The 18,390-nt window shown below is 42.4% G+C and overlaps 1 protein-coding gene across 13 annotated transcripts in view; it reads left to right on the forward strand.

The window, feature by feature from the left end:
* The window catches only part of FAM178B (family with sequence similarity 178 member B), a 2,777,737-nt gene that overhangs the window by 2,113,149 nt on the left and 646,198 nt on the right, over positions 1–18,390 (forward strand). For all 13 annotated transcript variants that reach the window (XM_078666947.1, XM_078666951.1, XM_078666950.1 and 10 more), the window contains one exon: positions 7,844–7,979. In XM_078666947.1, coding sequence (XP_078523073.1) covers positions 7,844–7,979 — 136 coding nt within the window. The remainder of the gene's footprint in view (positions 1–7,843; positions 7,980–18,390) is intronic.

The following is an 18,390-nucleotide window of genomic DNA, read 5'->3' on the forward strand; positions in this document are numbered from 1 at the left end:
TTCGTTGGTAAGCATCGTTAGCGATAAATATCGCTTAACTTTGGTAATATGCCCCAACGTCTGTTAACGTTCGATTCGAAGGAAATGAGGAAGTGTTGAAAAACATTGTCTGCGCCATCTTGCCTTTTTTGAAATGCCACACTTTTGTCGTGCACGGCAGCCATTTTAGATGTCTTGACCAGACCCACTCTCTGCACGCTGTCGATTCTTAGCATGGCTCCTCACCCTCGCAAGCATCTTCCCCAGGCACTGGTCACCCCCGCTCTCTGTCTTATGCATGGGCAATAAACCTCCCCCCATCTGCGCTGCTCTTCCCTGAGAATCACACTCTGTGCCCGCCCGACACCTCCCTTTCGCCCTATTCACTACCGCACCCTCTGACACTCCTCTTCCTCTGTGTCCGATTGTCCAGGCTATCAGCTAGCCCTGCAGATGTAGTTTATGGCCTCAGCTGTAAAGAATCACCCCTCTTCAAAGGAGTTATAGTAGATCAAGGCCCACACCCGATGAGATCCGTCACACCACACGTGTTCCTACTATCTGAAAACTATCCTGTATTGTGATTGGGGAGGGGATCGAGCCTGAAGCGGAAGATTCCAGGAATGACTCTTTGTACATCAAAGTTTTTACAATTATGTCTCACATTAAAAATATATAGCACTCCAACAAAGTAGTAGGAATATAAAACTTTAATAACATATAAATATATACAACAAAACAAAAACAGTAAAAACATTTAAACAACGAAGAGACCGTGGCAATTTCTTTTGAATTATCCAATAGATTTATTGAAATTGACAGCACCAATAATGAAATATTCTTGTCAGTAGCGGTCTGTTGTGCGAATAGTTCCAAGGCAGCAGAACGCGCTGAAATCTAGATGGCACTAAAGTGATGTCTAGCAAGTTGCCGCCCAGCACATAACGGCGTGGGGCGCCGCGGGGTGAGTGAGTCCAGTAGGCACCACAGCTATTCTTACCGGCATTGCAGAATTACTGCTGGGGACAATGCCTGTGCTGTAGCAGGGTCACAGCAGAAACAAAAAGGATTCTGTTGAAGATGTTGTTGGTTTTCAATTTGAAAACAGTTCTGGTGTCAACTGCTATGCTAATGTAGTGGTTAATGTTTTGTTTTCTCTAGAAAATGTAAAAGAGGGGGAGGCAGTCCAAAGTTCCGTTAAAAGGGCAAAGGAAAGGATCGGTGGTTTGAACTATCAGTCAAAAAGGGGAGGGGGTGCAACAATTTTTCCTACCGGGTCACACTGTGCTTTTACCGGAAGTGAGGTCTGCAGGATTCTAGTAATTCAAAGTGAGGCTGGCGCCGACGTCCCGCGAATACAGTTTCGTCACTCCACGGGTGATCATGGCAGTCATTCCCCATCGGGGGTCGGAGACTCCCGCGGCTCCTCTAGAATCTTCAAGGTCGTGGAGGACTACGGTGGTGGAGTCAACCAGTGACCGGGCCATTTCTTTATGCTGGGCCCGCTCTTGCCAGGTCGACCGCCATTTTGAGAGTTCGGTAGCTACTGGCGATCGCGGGGTCAAATGAGCGGACGGGCTCCACCCTGCCGGGCGAGACGTTGCAGCATGGCCACAGTGGAAGAACTCTTTTCCGGGCGCCTGGAGCGCTGAGGGTGCAGCTGGGAAGCCTCCACTGGGGAGGCGGGAGAGGCCTGTTCGCACCGTCTCTCCCTCCCAGTGCACCCCACGGCGTCTCGCTTGATATTTGTTATGGCCGGACCAGGCGATGAGGACGAGGGGGGGGGGTCGGAGGCATGTGCAAGACATCCCCCCCCAGGGTTGTTGCAGCAATTATACAAGAAAGAAGAAGTGTCCCGTCCGTCTTCGTTCCGGGCTTCCGGTAGATGTCGGCCGGACGCCCCTGGCTCTGGCCCCATGAACGGGTTTCTTGGTTTATCGGCTGCAGCCGGATCCCGTCGGCCTCGGCCCCCCGACCGTTGGTGGCCGGACCGGAAGAGCATGTGGCGGGACTACCTGCAACTCTCAAGGGCCACCGCGGCCGGACTGGGAGAGAGAGGGGAGGGTCGAGGAGACATTCCCCCCCCCCTGCAACTGTTCAGCGTTGTAAAGGCAATCCCCTGGCCGGGTCCCGCTGGTCTCGGCCTCTCCTCCGGCTACACCCTACGTTAGGATCTCCTGGCCGAGGCGTGGCAGCAGGACCTGCCTTATATGGGCTGCTCCCGGCTGGGCGTAGCCGGAACCCTGCTCCACCTTGGAAGTTTCCAGAGTGGGGGCGGATGTTCTACTGACTTGCATTTTCCCTAGTCTATCGATTTTTTTGGCGTGGCAGGCGGTGGGACAGCGAGGGGTGATTTGGTTTCTCTTACTGTTTTTCTGGTCTCTCACCAATGGCATATTTTAACGTTTTCTTGTTTCTAGGACATTAACAGGTTTTATCATTACGTTATGTTATCGTTTCTTTGTTCGTTGTTTAATAAAAGTTCATGTTCATCAGTGGCCTACTGATTTTCGTTTTCCTATTCTTTTCTTTCCAGGTTGTTTCATGCTAAAGTTTCTGTTAACAGGATACAGTGATCACTTCGTTATTATTGCATATGTCCTTTTCACTAGGGGTGCTCTCTGGTCGGGCCAGATGACGTATGTCTAGTAAATGGTCCGGGTGAAACAGGTGCATCAATCAGTGGGGAGTAGATAGGCATGACAGATTACAACGGGGGAGAAAGGTCCGCATTACGTACCCTTTCACTACTTGCAAAGATTTTCCTACGTTTATTTGCAAACAGGGAATATCTCCAAAAAGAACTAATTCCCAAACAGTCAATGTTCGGACAATCAATCAATCAATGAGGAATGAAATAGGTACGACGTGTTAAAGGCTTGCGTTACCTACCCTTCACTATCTGCAAAGGGAGAGAGAATATTCCTATTCTTCCTCGTTTGCAGGCAGAGAAGATCCTTAAGAGAACCAACTTCGAACAATTCAATGCTCGATTCAAACAATCAACAAGGGGTACTGTGAACACAAATGAACGCCGCTTATGTACATACGCATTGCTATTTTCAACAGGTTGTTCCTAATGTTTCTATTTTAGCGAGGTCAAAAAGAGATCCCATTAGTGGCCTACTGATTTTGCTCGATTCCTTTTGTTTTTTTACACGGTTTTTCGCTATCTGCAAAGACTAAACAGAGTATTGCGACTCTGTGCTTGTTTGTAAATAGAGAATGAACCAAAGAGAACAATCAATCAAATGGAGAGAGAAGCAGGCACGACGGATTACAAAGGGGGCAAAGGGCTGCGTTAACTACCCTTCACTATCTGCAAAGAGAGAGTACTCCTAATAGAAATGAGGGGTGGGGGGCAGCATTCAAAGCAGATCAGTGTGCATAAACACGAAAATGTTTTTACTTACCACGTACTTGACATTCGACAGCTTATGATATTTGCTATTAAAAAACCATTGAAATTCACTGAAAAAACCATAGGTTATAGACCATATATAGTTAGGAATTAGCATTTACAAAACCTTGAAAATTCACTGAAAAAACCATAGGTTATAGACCATATATAGTTAGGAATTAGCATTTACAAAACCTTGAAAATTCACTGAAAAAACCATAGGTTAGAGACCATATATAGTTAGCTGGACATTTTATTGACATAAAACCAATGAAATTCCATATATAGTTAGTTGCACTAACTATATATCGCGCACCCGCAATCCACTGCTGATGATGTCACATATTACATCATTCATGACATGGTCAGTGACATCACTGATGACATCACTGATGACATCTCAAATGACATCACTGATGACATCACTGATGACATCTCATTTGACATCAATGACCACATCACTGATGATATCATTCATGTGACAATACAATGCATCTCCTCACATTTTAATATAACCTCTGTTTCACCCAGTGTTAAAAAGAGTATAATTTTTGAAACCATTGACACACCAATACTAGTTACTACATACGCACTCACTGATTGCTACGTCTACACACACCTTCACTCATTCACCCATACAATCATTCATACATACAATCACTCATCTTTACAACACTATCATATGCACTCATACACCTATACAGACACTCACAGTCTGCCACTCATCCATGGAGTTACTTACACACCTAGTCAGTCCTGTAAAGAATCAATGAGACTTCCATTTTCTTGTCTATACAGTTAAACATAGAGCACCTTACATTTTCAAACATGTACTAACACATACTTAGTTTCTTATACAATCATTGATACAAGTACAGATTGATCTGCACAGAGTCACACACCTCCCAGCTAGCCACACACACACTCAGTCTCCCATACAAATACTTGGGCAATCAATCAATAACCCATATAGTTACTCATATAGCTACTGATCAACACATGCAGCAGTTTACAGAACAACAGACATAATGATGCACAAATTAAGACAGTTTAGTCACTAACCCATGCACTCAGTGAGACACATTTAATCACTCACTCATACATTCAGTCATGCACCTACTAAATCCTTCGTCCAGACACTTATACATCCACTAATTCTTCAATATGTAAGACATATTTTAACTTTACAGACTTATACAGTCACTGGATGTAGTCATCAGTGATGTCATTTGAGATGTCATCAGTGATGTCATCAGTGATGTCATTTGAGATGTCATCAGTGATGTCACTGACCATGTCATGAATGATGTAATATGTGACATCATCAGCAGTGGATTGCGGGTGCGCGATATATAGTTAGTGCAACTAACTATATATGGAATTTCATTGGTTTTATGTCAATAAAATGTCCAGCTAACTATATATGGTCTCTAACCTATGGTTTTTTTCAGTGAATTTTCAAGGTTTTGTAAATGCTAATTCCTAACTATATATGGTCTATAACCTATGGTTTTTTCAGTGAATTTTCAAGGTTTTGTAAATGCTAATTCCTAACTATATATGGTCTATAACCTATGGTTTTTTCAGTGAATATATATATATATATATACACATATATATATATAACTTCAACACTTGACGCGTTTCGAGACCTAGTTTCTTGAGACCAGGTCTCGAAACGCGCCGTGTGAGTTTGCCATACTTTGCAAATAAAATACTGCTTTGTGCAATTTGGTGTTCGTGGTGGCTGTATTTCCAGGACCTGGAGAGAGTTGCAGTGTTTGTTGAAGTTTTACTAAGGTTCGCCTCCTTTACCACAGACCGCCGTTTATTGAGGCGGGGACATGGCGTTCTCGGCAGTAGCCGGGATTTCCTGTTTGAACACACTTATACCCAAGAGCCTACACCTTAAATGTAACTAAACCATAGCTATTTCATTACTTACATATTTAAAATAAATGAACAGTCAAATATTTACTGTTTAATTAACTTCCCTCCCTAGACCCCTACAAACCTTGCATTCCGCATCTAAAATAGAATGAAATTAAATATTTCACAATTTAGATATTTAAAGTTCAATGAAATAATTACTTTACAAATAATAATTAATTATTACCTAGTTAACTTCCCACCCAATACCCCTACAAACCTAGCATCCAGCAACTAAAATATAAGTAAAATAATATAAGTAAAATAATGTAGTATTCCAATTCCATATTTTACATAATTAAACACTGACTAAAGAAATATTTAATAATTAGTAACAAATTGTTAATTAATTATCTTCCTTCCCCACACCCCTACAAACATAGCAGCCTACAACTAAAATATAAGTAAAATAAATAAGTATTCCATAAATTACGTAATTAAAAATCAATTAATTTATTATTAATAATTACATAGTTTACATAATAAATAATACATGTATAATATATAATAAAAACACCAATCAAAAAAAATTATGAAATAATTCTCAATTAATTACCTAAATAACTCCCCACCCTATCCCCCTACAAACCCAAAAAACCCACTACGACACTATAAATTACAATTAAAAATTCATTAAAAATTCTAAATCCCTTAAAATTACAAGCTATATTTTATAAACAATTACTAGCATTTGCATAAACAATAGTTACATATAAAATTATTATATCACCTAAAACACATTAAAATAATTAAACAAACGATATTTTAAGCACTGTATTAGAGAAAACGATATTAAAAACATGAATATGATTTACAATGATATTATCTCAAAAAATGAGATTCTTGTCAACGATATTTGTGCATCATGATATTTGTGTGTCACAATATTTATTTTCTGATATTTCTGTCTCCCGATAATTTTAAATCAATATTTTGTCCAAACACCACTATCTCTAGGCAGATGTACCCAAGTGGTGAAAAATCATTAAGGGAAATCTTTGTGATTAGGTATGGCTCTGGACTGAACACATATCACCACCTGGTGCCAGAAAATGCCGAAACCACCAGGGGTTTCTGAGGCCCAGCCACAAGGGCTGCTCCAGCAGCAGGAAAGCAAGACAAGCCTTCCATTCACTGCACATGTAAACACAAACACACAACACATCTCAGGAAACAGGAGGATCCCAGGAATAGGGAAATAAGTAAATTTTACTCAAAACCTAATTTAAATTCCTCTCCCAAGAATACACGTAAACTATGTGTGCCCCCACTAGCGTGTTAGTTACCACCAACCATCAGGCTTCCTATGACCAGATGAATGCTCAGCATCAACCCTCTGTTACGACTAACGGTAGACTTTGGATCCAAGCTTGATAAGCAGCACACAATCACGAAGCATCCCCCCCGTAGCTGATCAAATCCACAGGGGAAAAACACAGGGTCAGCCTGAAAGTGGAATGAAAATGCAGGACCGTGCAGCTGTTCACACAATCCTCAATCGTCTGCCCCTACAGACCCTGCTGCTCGTCGATACCTTAGACATTTCCAGTTGCTGCTTGTATCTGCTAGAAAAAAATTAAATACCCCATGACTCACCATTTGCCTGCCATCTTTTACCAACTTCTCTGTGAAACATAGCTCACTTGAAAATCCTGTATTTAACTTTTGTTCTGATGGACACTGTTCCCTTTCCTGATGTTTTATCTTTGAAACGTCCCAGCCACTGACACGGACCAGAACACATTTTACAGAATGTCACATTACCAAGGGACACCATAAGAATCCTTAGAAATAACATGGAATCAATCAGCAGCAACATTGCCACAGGTGTATTACTATTTTTTCTTTCAGTTTTTTTTTTTTTTTTCTCTCATGTCTGCTCAGAAACTAGAAAAAGTTCTGACAAGGCATTTCTTGGTGGCTCCTCCTCAACTGTGGAATCAGCCTTCCTTCTAATAATACACCCCTTCCCCCACCACACTACAATCACATTCACCATGGCCTTGAACGCATTTTCATTTTTTAATGCCGTCCTTTTAGTCTCTCTTTGCCCATCTTGGTCTCTGTGTTGAAACAAATAGGCTCATGCTACACGTGGTATAGGTTTCATAAGTAATTGAAATAAATAAATTATCACGAAGTCTCTTATGATACATTGTTTTGGGTGTCCCAACTTGTCACCAGTGACCAGTGTGTTGATGTCTTACAGCTGAGATTCATATTTACTCCTTCCCGTGGTATCTGTAATTTCTTCTTGCTGCAGTTGGTAACCGCTTCTCTTTTGATGCCTACGCTCCCAGTATGATTCCAAATTACGGTGGCCTCATTTTGTTTACTCATTATCATAGTTGCCTCCCTTCTTCCAGAAATTGATTATGCTTCTCCTCTTTACCGTTTCATGATTTCATTAAAATCATCTGCTCTTTGATGTATTTGTGTGAATGTGTGCTCTGCCTAGTGACACCCTTACTATATATGGGGCCCTGGGGATTGTTCCTGTCGCTCCATCTGTCTCATGAATGTCTTTTTTTTCAGACACTTGTAATGGGCTTATGTGGTGTCCCAGCCTTCAAGAAGTATTAATGGTGTTCCAGAAGCTTGGAGCCAGCTCCTCAGTGCTGCTACCCAGGGAGGGCCTTCAAGGACAATGGATTCTTGGAGCCTGCTGCTTGTGAGTCTAGATGGTTTTCTGGTTGTTTTCCTTCCCCTTTTTTACATTGTTTCTCTCATTATTGGATTGACACACAGACATTTAGTAGAAAGGTGCATGTGTTTGTGCGTTGTAGTAGGGCGTTTTGTACAACTTTTGTGCCAGTCTTCTGTGTGTAGTGCAAACTTTTTCAAGGGGACATTGAGTCTTTGGGCAACCATTGCACCTGGCATTCAAATCCAGTAGCTAAAGTACTCTTCTGTGTGTCTGTTTTTTGTATCCATATTATGCCAAAAATCTCTCTATGGCCCTCTGCTGCCCGCTTATTCCATTCTGATTTTCAAATAGTTTTTTTTCCATCCTTTGGCTGGGAAAGCCGCTGTTGTCACTTGCTTTTCCTAGTCCCGACATCGCAGAAGTTGATTTGTGAGTACACACAACTTTTTCAGTATCTGCGCTTACTTCCAACAACAAAAATCGATATAGAGTCAGACTTGATGGAAGAGAGGATCGGGAGAAACATAATATCCTAGAGCCCTAGCCCTGTGTGGCTCACCCACGTCTTCTTGAACTACAAACCCAGTTCAAGAAGGTGTGGAGTATCAGATCTACTGAAGTCGAAGGGCAAGCGGTCCGATTTGCAAAGTAATCGTAAATTAGTACCCAGTCTCCTTCAAAAAAGTACTTCAACAATAGAAGAATGGAGCTAATTAGGGGTCAGAAAATGAATAAGACCCAGCCTTCCAAAGGTTGGTGTTGTAAATAAAAGATCTTCTGTAGCCAGGTAGTATATAAGTATGTTGTTGATGTATTGATAAGACGACAGCTTCAAATAAGATGCTGGAAGATATAAAGTCCACGTGATGCCCCACCAGGAGCAGCCTCTCTCCTGCTCAGCCTGCACACTTCAACTGACATTCCCAACCTCACCAGGCACCCATGCATTCCATGACATCATCAATCATCCAACATTCCAGACATCTCCAAGCACACCAACACTCATTCTGGCTGAGCAGTAGAAGAGATACATAGGCAAGGGGAAAGGCAAACAGTAGATCATAACACATCCCAATTCCTAAGGAAACCAAAACACAATAAAAGCAGTTGAAAATACATAAGGCAATCAAATTAAAAAATACATTAGATTATAAAAGATGCATGCAAAGACATTGAGGAAATGAATCAAGGAACATATCAAATAAATTAAATACATGACAATTCATTAAGCCAACGAATTCACACCCCAAGAATCAAAATCAAAGAGTTTCAAGAAAAGCATTAGGCTTAGACAATACTAAAATATTCAAGTCAAACATTTCAAAAGTAAAACCAGAGAAGACTCACACCAAGGTAAAACCAGAGATACCTCGTAAAACTCATATCAAGGTAAAGGCAGAGAAGCTTCATAAGAAGATGTCTTCTCCAACACAGTCCAAGCAGGGAAAACCTTTCACACCCACAATCCAAACAGTGAGGGTACACACGGAGAAGCTTCGTGAGAAGGTGTCTTCTCCTATACAGTCCAAACAGGAAAAACCTTTCACCCACACAATCCAAACAGTGAGGGTATACACAGAGAAGCTTCGTAAGATGGTGTCTTCTCCTCTCGCAGTCCAAAGCGAAAAAAACATTCACCCACAGAATGCAAACGGTGAGAAAACCGACAAACTCATGTCATCCAATAATCACAAATAAGTGGTTGATAAACCAAAGGCTACGGGAAAACTAAGGGTCGTACTCTACTCCTAAACTCAGGGTCAACTAGTGAGAGAGACATTACACTCACACAGAGTATGTTGACAAACACACACACTAAGGTAACCAAAAACACTACACACTCACCTCCCCTTTTCCATACAATAGCAGAAGCAAAGACATCACAAGGTACACACTTCCCACCCCACCAAAACACTGTTGAATAATAAAAACAAAATAAAGGTCTTTCACTTCGGTGAGCGACCTCTCACCCCAAGTCCTTGTAGCCTCTCACCCGAAGTCCATGTGGCAATACAATAAGTTCCACCTCCCCGTTGATGTCTCACAAAAGAGGGAATAGTAATTAATGATGTGCTCTGTCTTTCAAAGTATCACAAAACTGCAGGCCAGATCCAGTGTTCTTCAAGTGCTCGCGTTTTCACCACCATTATTTTGAGAAGTACCACAATCCCGGTCATGACGGCAATGTTTCGATTAACTTAGAAACGTGGTTGGCTAAATGCAAAAAAAACGCGGTTGGCAATACGAGGGAAGTCGTGCTTGAGAGAGCTACAACCCAAAATGGCGTCACGTTTCCAACTCAGCACTAAGTGGCTCAAGGCACGCCCACGGTGCACAATGTACTCCAGCAGCGCCAAGCTGACATGGAGAAGGCTAAACCCGACGACATCGCCGAACTCACGAAGATCAGGTAGGACTGCACGCATTCACTGTGCGCATGCTGTGTGCAGCTCGTGCTATTTTTAAAACAGGCAAAGAGCAGTTGAACTGACGAAATGTCCAGGGGGCAGCCAAAGACCGCAAAACAAAACGGACCTACCCCCAAGAGTCCACACAAGTATGTGAAGTGTAGCAGCTAATCAAACGTTGCGCATTCCAGTAGTGAAAGTCTCCTCACAACGACAAGCTTAACATATCATTTCCCAAAGTCGTCAATAGCACCAACTCCGGGGACTCCTCGACCATGACATACGCTGAGCCAAACTGAGAAAAGACCAGTGCAAACACACCACCCAAGGCACTCAATTATCTCTTCTGCAGTCCCACGGCACCCGCCGGTGTCATTTCAACTCGGGAGCTATGCTGGTCACCGGTACAGCAAAACAGGGGGGGCCTTTGCAATTACGCAGCGAACTACCACAGGCAATGAAAGGAATTGTTCCTATGAAATACGGGCCACTGCCTCTCTTGGAACACCTTTTGTGAGCACAAATACATAATGCACTCGTAGGAAAGAATAGTGCCACACTGTAGAAAGGTCACACTTGCCCCACAAGGAATGTAGACAAATCGTGCTGTCAGTGTCCATACACAGCAGAGGAACACAGCAGGGTGATCAAGCCTGCTAAGTCTCTGTGAATGTTGTGGTTGGGAGATCCCGACTGACAAAACTGACAATGCACAGTAGGATGTGGTAAAACTAAGTCCTGGCACAGTTCTTAAGTAAATCACTATAATGGCAATCACCAGCAGTGCAGATATTCAAATTCCAGCAGATTGCATACGGGCAGAGCAGACATAGTTGCAGAAGACAGGAAACATGAAAGGCAGGAAAACATAGCACATCAATTCACAGGTCACAGGAAGGTCAAACGAAAATCAAACGCCGTGGTCTGCAGGCTGTCCTGTTGACAAAGGACACTGGTGGGGCTTACCAGAGCATAATTTTTGTAATCTTTGTTCTTGGGAATTCCGTTCCTTGGAATTCCAGTTCATGAGTTTAATTCCTGTGGTCAGTCAAATCCTTAGTTCCAGGGTAATCCAGGGTAATCCTTCAGCAACATGCAGGTTCTTTTAAATCGTTGCCAATGTTGTAAATAAATGATAGTCCTGTAGCCAAGTCATGTATGGGTATTTACATACATATAATGTAAAGTGCAAAAATATTGACCACCAAAATATTGCGGTCCACATTATCGACATTATATTGGTAAATATATAAATATGTTTCAATGTGAAAAATGCTGTTGTATATATTATAGCCTTACAGCCCGATGCCAAGGGCTATACCGATGGCTGTACCAATTGTTAAAGTCCTTGAACCCAACTGACTGGGGCCTATAATAAGGATCAAGGTCTTTAACAAGCGGTATAGCCTGCGGCAGAAGGGCTATAAGGGAATTACAAGAATCCACCCACTGCGGGTAGAATGTTCTAAATTGTAAGGGGGGAAACAGAATGAAAAAAGTGGAATGTTGGAGCAGAACTGGAACAGCTATTATTAGCCCTGCGACACTCCATGGCGGTCGCCAGTAGGTAGTTATAGTTATGACCTACTTTCCATAGGAAATTCACAACATTCTATTTGGAATAACATTGGCGCCGGTGGACAAATCTTTGAGAAATTCTCCAAGAAAATGGCCTGCTCTGCTCCGCTCCTTCCCTGAAAGTTTGGGGGTGATTCGTCAAGTGGGAGCCGAGAAAAAAGGGGGTCCCAAAACGTGTTTTCCCAATGTCATTTTCCATAGGGACATTTAGTCAGGGCTACAGCCCGAACGGCTGAATGGAATTACACCAAATTTGGCAGAGAGGTAGAGTTCGGTTCGCAGATTGTGCTTTTTGTTAAATGGTGTAAATCCATTCAGTAGTTTCTGAGAAAATCAAAAGTAAAATCATAGTGATATCTAGAGACGAAGTACTGTACGCGTACAGAAATCCGTACAATTACGAGCACGAGCTGCATGTTGATTGGATATCAACTGTCTGTCAACACTGCAAACCAGGAAGTGTTGGCAGCCATCTTGTGCCTCGGTAGAACCGAGTCACAAGAAAACAGTAAAACAAAGTTGAAAATTAGGAAAGGGGGCAGGGTAGAAACATCCTGACCCTCTAGGCCTGCTCAGGGGGTCCCACATGGATCTTTAAGCCCACATTTTTTTTTTAAATAAGAAATTGTGGGGTACGCATATTGTACGCGTACGCGGTGGAAAAGGAAAATAAAACTAGAAGTCCATTTTATTCTTAATTAGCCCCCGGGGGGGCCAAATCCCGGTGGGCAATTTTTCCCATAATGGGGGGCTTGTAAGGACCCCCGCAGCCCCGGGGCCTGCCACCACTTCGGGGTTTTTTAAAATTATAATTTTTTTTTTAAAAGTATGTTTTGAGCCCCTCCTCCCTCTCTACCCGTACACGCCCCGGGGACCGCCACCTTCCTGGGGCAGTAATATGTAAAATGGCCTTCCTGCCCCGGGGACCTGCCCTCCTCAGGGCTTTTTAATGTTGGGAGGGGGTCGCGCGGCCCCCCTTCTGGAGCCCTTGATGGCCCTGGGGACCACCACCTCCCAGGGCCGGCTCCTGCAGTGTCTCGGGGTGCCTACCCCCGGGGCACTGCTGTTTGCTATGGTAGGGCGGGAGCGTCGCAGCTCCCGCTTTACCACAGCAAACCGCTTTCCTATTTGAAAGAGAGAGCAAGTTAATCTGCTCTCTCTTTCAAGTACGAACGCAGATTGCTTTGCATCAGAGAGAGCAGCATGTAAGCTGCTCTCTCTGACAAAGCAATGCCGGCTCTCGAAGGACGCGGGGAGCCGTCTGGGATCGTGGGGGCATTGTGGTTAAAACAAAACAGTTCTTTTTGAGAACTAACTTTACTGGTCAAAAAAAGAGCTATATTTCTATGATAGTATGTAACACTTTCAGTTTTTTTTTTTGCACCAGTTGTACTCTCTAAGCATGCTCAGCCTCGTTTCCAAGCCCATGTTTCTTACTTTTTCTTCAAGTCACCAAGCAAAGCTGTCCTCATTTCAGGTATTAAATTTGCCGCTTTCTTTTCCCAGGCCGTGTGTGTCATCCGCTGGTATACTTTTGTAATATATTAATAATCATAATCTATCTATATTGATTTGAAACATATTGCCGAGGTGCCAAACGTTGATTACATACTCTGTCCACTGCCTTTTTAGTAGTTTTCCTCCGTTATTTTTATTATACCTGTTACTTTCATTTTACCCTCCGCCTATCTTCTCTATGATCGATGAGATTTCCTGCCACAGACACCACGGTGTTTGTCCTTGGCCTCCGATGTTATCAGACTTGGTCACACGCATACCTAAAAACTAATTTGAAGCACGTAAGCCACAGCCATTACAACGCGTGTCCGTCACCACAAAGCCATTATTATGCTTATGCCTTTATCATGGGCAGTAAATGTATTCTAGTTGTAAAAGCATGCACGGTAAAGCCATATGCGTGCTAATGGCTTCGTGGTGATGATCACACGTGCTTATGACCGCGTTGTAATGGCTGTTTCCCCCCAATGAACACTGTAGCAACCAGGTCTGGGCGTCATGGACTCCAGGGCACTAGGCGATGGGCCACGCAGCCACTCTCATACAATATAGAAATCTTTGTGGGGTGATTGTTTCCGTGGTTTGAAGGGCGTTTTTGAGGTCCACACACTTAATTTTGTAGGGGGGTAGGTTTGCATGGGAAAACATCACAAGAGGTTTGTAAATGTGGTACACATGGATTTCGTTTTACTTTGATTTCTTTTCTATGTTGTAGTCCATCCAGAGAGAATATAACTTATTGTACAGTTAGTACTTTTCAATCCTACTCTTGAACATCTTACTATAGTACTTCAAATTATAAATATTATTTTTATTGTGGACCGTCACCTCCCCACCCCCTAAAAAAGAAGAATGTCGTTTTTTCTATTAACTTTTATTAAAGCAACAATAACTGTAAACGTAACTTGTTTATAACAATATAATATACAAGTACAAAAATAACTTTAATAAAACATTATAAATAAATTGTGATGTGGATTCCAAAAGACGTACAATAGGTAATCTGAAAATTAAAAATAAAATTAGAGTTTAAAATTATGTAGATGTTAGTAAATGAAGTGAAACATTACAAGTCAAGGTAACACTACGATTTTACGTGTGCAGTGTGCCTGGTACATTTCACTTCTGTTATAGTCCCGTGTTCAAGTGGTGTCTATATGGAAGTGCCTACTGCGTTAGTGACACAAAAGTGGCACAACAGGATTATAAATATGCTGATTTATTTCTACTGCATTTAATTGGAGGCATTGTATATCTAGGCCGCTGTGCTTACCTTGTATAAACATTGCGGCCATCAGAGTTCACAACTTCAATTGAACTCTGTTTCTATACGTCAAAGTATATTCAATACGTTGCGGACAATTCCATTGCTGTTGCTCGGTATGCCGTGATTGCTCCTGAAGGATGTTTGGTGAAGCAAACAAAAGGACATTTGATTAATCACCGTAAACTGAGTTGCGAAACTCCTGTCAAAAGTGAATTTTAATGTGAGTTCTTAATATTGCGTACCTAGACTGTTGCACCCCATTGACTCGCAGAGTCTGGAGTTGAGAGTTTTTTTGGAAAAGTTAGATGCAGATTTACAAGCTCCTTGCACCACTTTTCCCATGTTAAAAGTGACACAAAAGTGGCACAATAAGCTTGTAGATCTGTTCCTTAGACTGTTGTAACCTATCTATTGTCACTGCTCTGTGATAATTATACATTTCTACACAATCAAGCTGCTGCACACTATCGACTCTCTCCTTTCACAGATAATTTGTTGTTGTTTCGGAAACAAGATTCTTTTCTCACCTAGTGCCATAGACATGATTAAAAGCGGGAGCTCTACGTCTTGAAGCAGGCTTCACTGAAGCCAAGAGAGTTCACCACTTAAACTCGGGTAGGTTTTATACGGCACAGTGGCGACAGCAGCGTCCATAACTGTAAAAAAGAAAAAAAAACAATGTGACAGACAGTAAGAAAGAGAGAGATAAAAGGACATTAAAACGTGGAAGAGACACAGATGATGGGGGGCTGAAGCCCCGTTAGCCTAATGGGTATTGCGCCCCTGCTGCATACTACATATTCTCTCCTTTCACAGATAACTTGCCGTTGTTTCGGAAACAAGCTTTACGTTCAACCATATAGGATCAATTAGTATAGAGGCCTGGGAAGGCCATGTGAGGCAGTAGTAAATATTAAAAGTCACAGGAGGATTAGGAGGAAACAAATACGAAGAAGCACAAAGCATGTTGCGCACAAAAATAAAGTAAAACAGAGCTGGGAGTGGCATGTGACGCAGTAAATAAATAATACTATTATGAACGCACAATTTATAACAATACAGGCTAAATCACGTGACACAGTTAAAAAATATGACACAGAAATTCAGGCACGCACAATTTACTTAAAAAAGCCCTAGGAGGGCCCCGTGACGCAGTTGGAAATATGCCGATCCGCAATATACGATCAATAATAATAGAGGCCTGGGAAGGCCACGTGAGGCAGCAAAAAATATTAAAAGTCACGGGAGGATTAGAAGGGAGCAAATACAATGAAGCACAAAGAATGTGGCGCACAAAAATAAAGCAAAACAGAGCTGGGAGGGCCACGTGGCACAGAAAAAAAAAATACTATCTTGCAGGTACTATTTACTGCGGAGGCTGATGTTGTGACGGCTTCTCTTACCTTTGCATCTGTCGTCTTTTGTCTTGTTTCAAAGGCTGGGGCTTTGGCTGGGACTGGGGTGGACTGGGCGCGGGCGCCGCAGCCACCGCGCCTACGGTGGTCTGGCTGGGCGGCAGCAGCAGTGACACCATGTCGAGTGTCACGAGTCCTGCTCCGCTCGAGCAAACAGGTCGTAGTAAAATCGACAACGACAGTCTCTCTGTCACCGCAGCACAGGCAGGCGAAAGAGAGCGTGCTCACGTCAGTGCCCGCATTATATGGGAACCGCGGGGGCTGACCAAACCAAGTCCAGGGCCGTCATTGGTACGTTTTTGCGCTCCACAAGAATGACGGCCCTGGGGGACCTCCCATTGGCTAATGTATTGGCTTCCAGGCTTAGTGATAGAAAGAAAGCTAGGTGGTGGCATCTGGGGAGTGTGGGCGGGCATGCACCGCGCATGTGCAAGTGTGAGTGTGTTCACCAACAATTAACAACAGAGAGAGACGGGGGTGGGGCTATCATGTGCGCAGAGGCAGGCCCAGAATCGGATCTCCAATGAGTGACCACTTCTAATCATTCTCGTAGCACGCCCTGTGCTCTGATTTGACACTGAGAGGGTGATCGCATCATACTTTGTACTGCTAATCATACTCAGCGCGTACCCACGCATACGCTACGAATACGCTTTGACGTTACGCGTCGCATCTAAGCTTCCCTGTGACGTCATGTACGGCGCCCTGTATGCGAAAGGCGCCAATGTTTTTAATTGTTTAAAAACATATATTTATGTATTTAATGTACATACTAAGGGAAGACATTATCTGGGATAATTATGAAAATAGTTTTAAAAAACTTTTAACAATTGTATATTTCTTTTAAAAGCAATTACGCAAATCGCGGAGGAACGTCATGCGTACTCGCATCGTAAGAGTACTGTAAGCCCACCATAAGCGTACGCAAAGCCATGTGACTTAAAAAGAAGAGATTTGATTGGTTCATAACACTTTCTATTCCAACTGTTGAAAGTTCCATCCCATTTTAATCATTCTACTTTGATTTTCTAAGAAGAAGCATCTCTTCTGAGAATCCTGTCATGTAGAAGGAAGATCAACATAATAACAGCAATGGACTCATCTTCTAGCTATTATTCAGAGGGAGATTTCGTTCCTGAAGAACCTCCAAAGAAGAAGAAAGAAGCTCTAATTTGGAAGTTTTTCACTTTTCCTGAAGGGCAAAAAAAGGTTAATGCTCCAAAAGTAACATGTAAAATTTGCCAAACAATTCTTTCAAGGGTGATCCATCTAAAAAATTCTTTTTGCAGAAAACCGGAACATCAATGGGCTTTTCAGGAGCCCCAGCCTATGCTAACACTTTCATGGCATTCTTTGAACAACAATATATCCTCACAAACACCAGATGGACAGACAACTTGATACTATTTCTAAGGTATATCGACGACATTTTGGTTATCTGGCGTGGTACCAAACAAGAACTAGTCGAAAGAATTCAGGAACTAAATGAATGCAACCCGCGCATCAAATTTACTCATGATATTCAAGATCATAAGATACATTTCTTGGATATAGAAATACAAAAAACATCTCTAGGAATCACAACTACTGTCTACCGTAAACCTACGGATGTCAACAATGCGTTGCACTATACTAGTGCACACCCGAGAAACCTGAAGAACCATTTGCCGACATCACAACTCATGCGCATTAAGAGAATATCATCGGATGCAGTTGAATGTGAAACCTTAATAAAAAAACAACTGGAGAGGTATATTGAAAGAGGCTATCCTAAAAAGGTGCTAGAAGATGCAGAACAACGAGTACGACAAATAGACCGTGAAAATCTGCTAAAGAAAACGGAGAAGTCACCTAATGAACGCATAGTCTTTGTCATGAAACATTCCACACAATCTCACAGGATCAAACAAATACTCAAAAAGCGGTGGGAAATGATTGCGAATGAACCAGATTTTGCACATGTTTTCAAAAATTTTCCTATTATAGCACACACGCGTGCCAAAAACATAAGGGAGATACTCAAAAAACCTCGCAGAAACCTGGAGTCCACCTTCAAAGGGATGAGAAAATGTTTCAATTGCGGTCAATGCAATAACACAATAGTGAGTAAGACCTTCTCACATCCACAAACTGGTAAAGACATCATTTTGAAATTCAATGCTGACTGTAACACCACAGGAGTCGTTTACGCTATACAGTGCCCATGTGGACTCACATATGTGGGTCGCACATCAAGAAAAATTAAGACT

Source organism: Lissotriton helveticus, chromosome 11 (assembly GCF_964261635.1).
Source record: "Lissotriton helveticus chromosome 11, aLisHel1.1, whole genome shotgun sequence".
Classification (NCBI taxonomy): domain Eukaryota; kingdom Metazoa; phylum Chordata; class Amphibia; order Caudata; family Salamandridae; genus Lissotriton; species Lissotriton helveticus.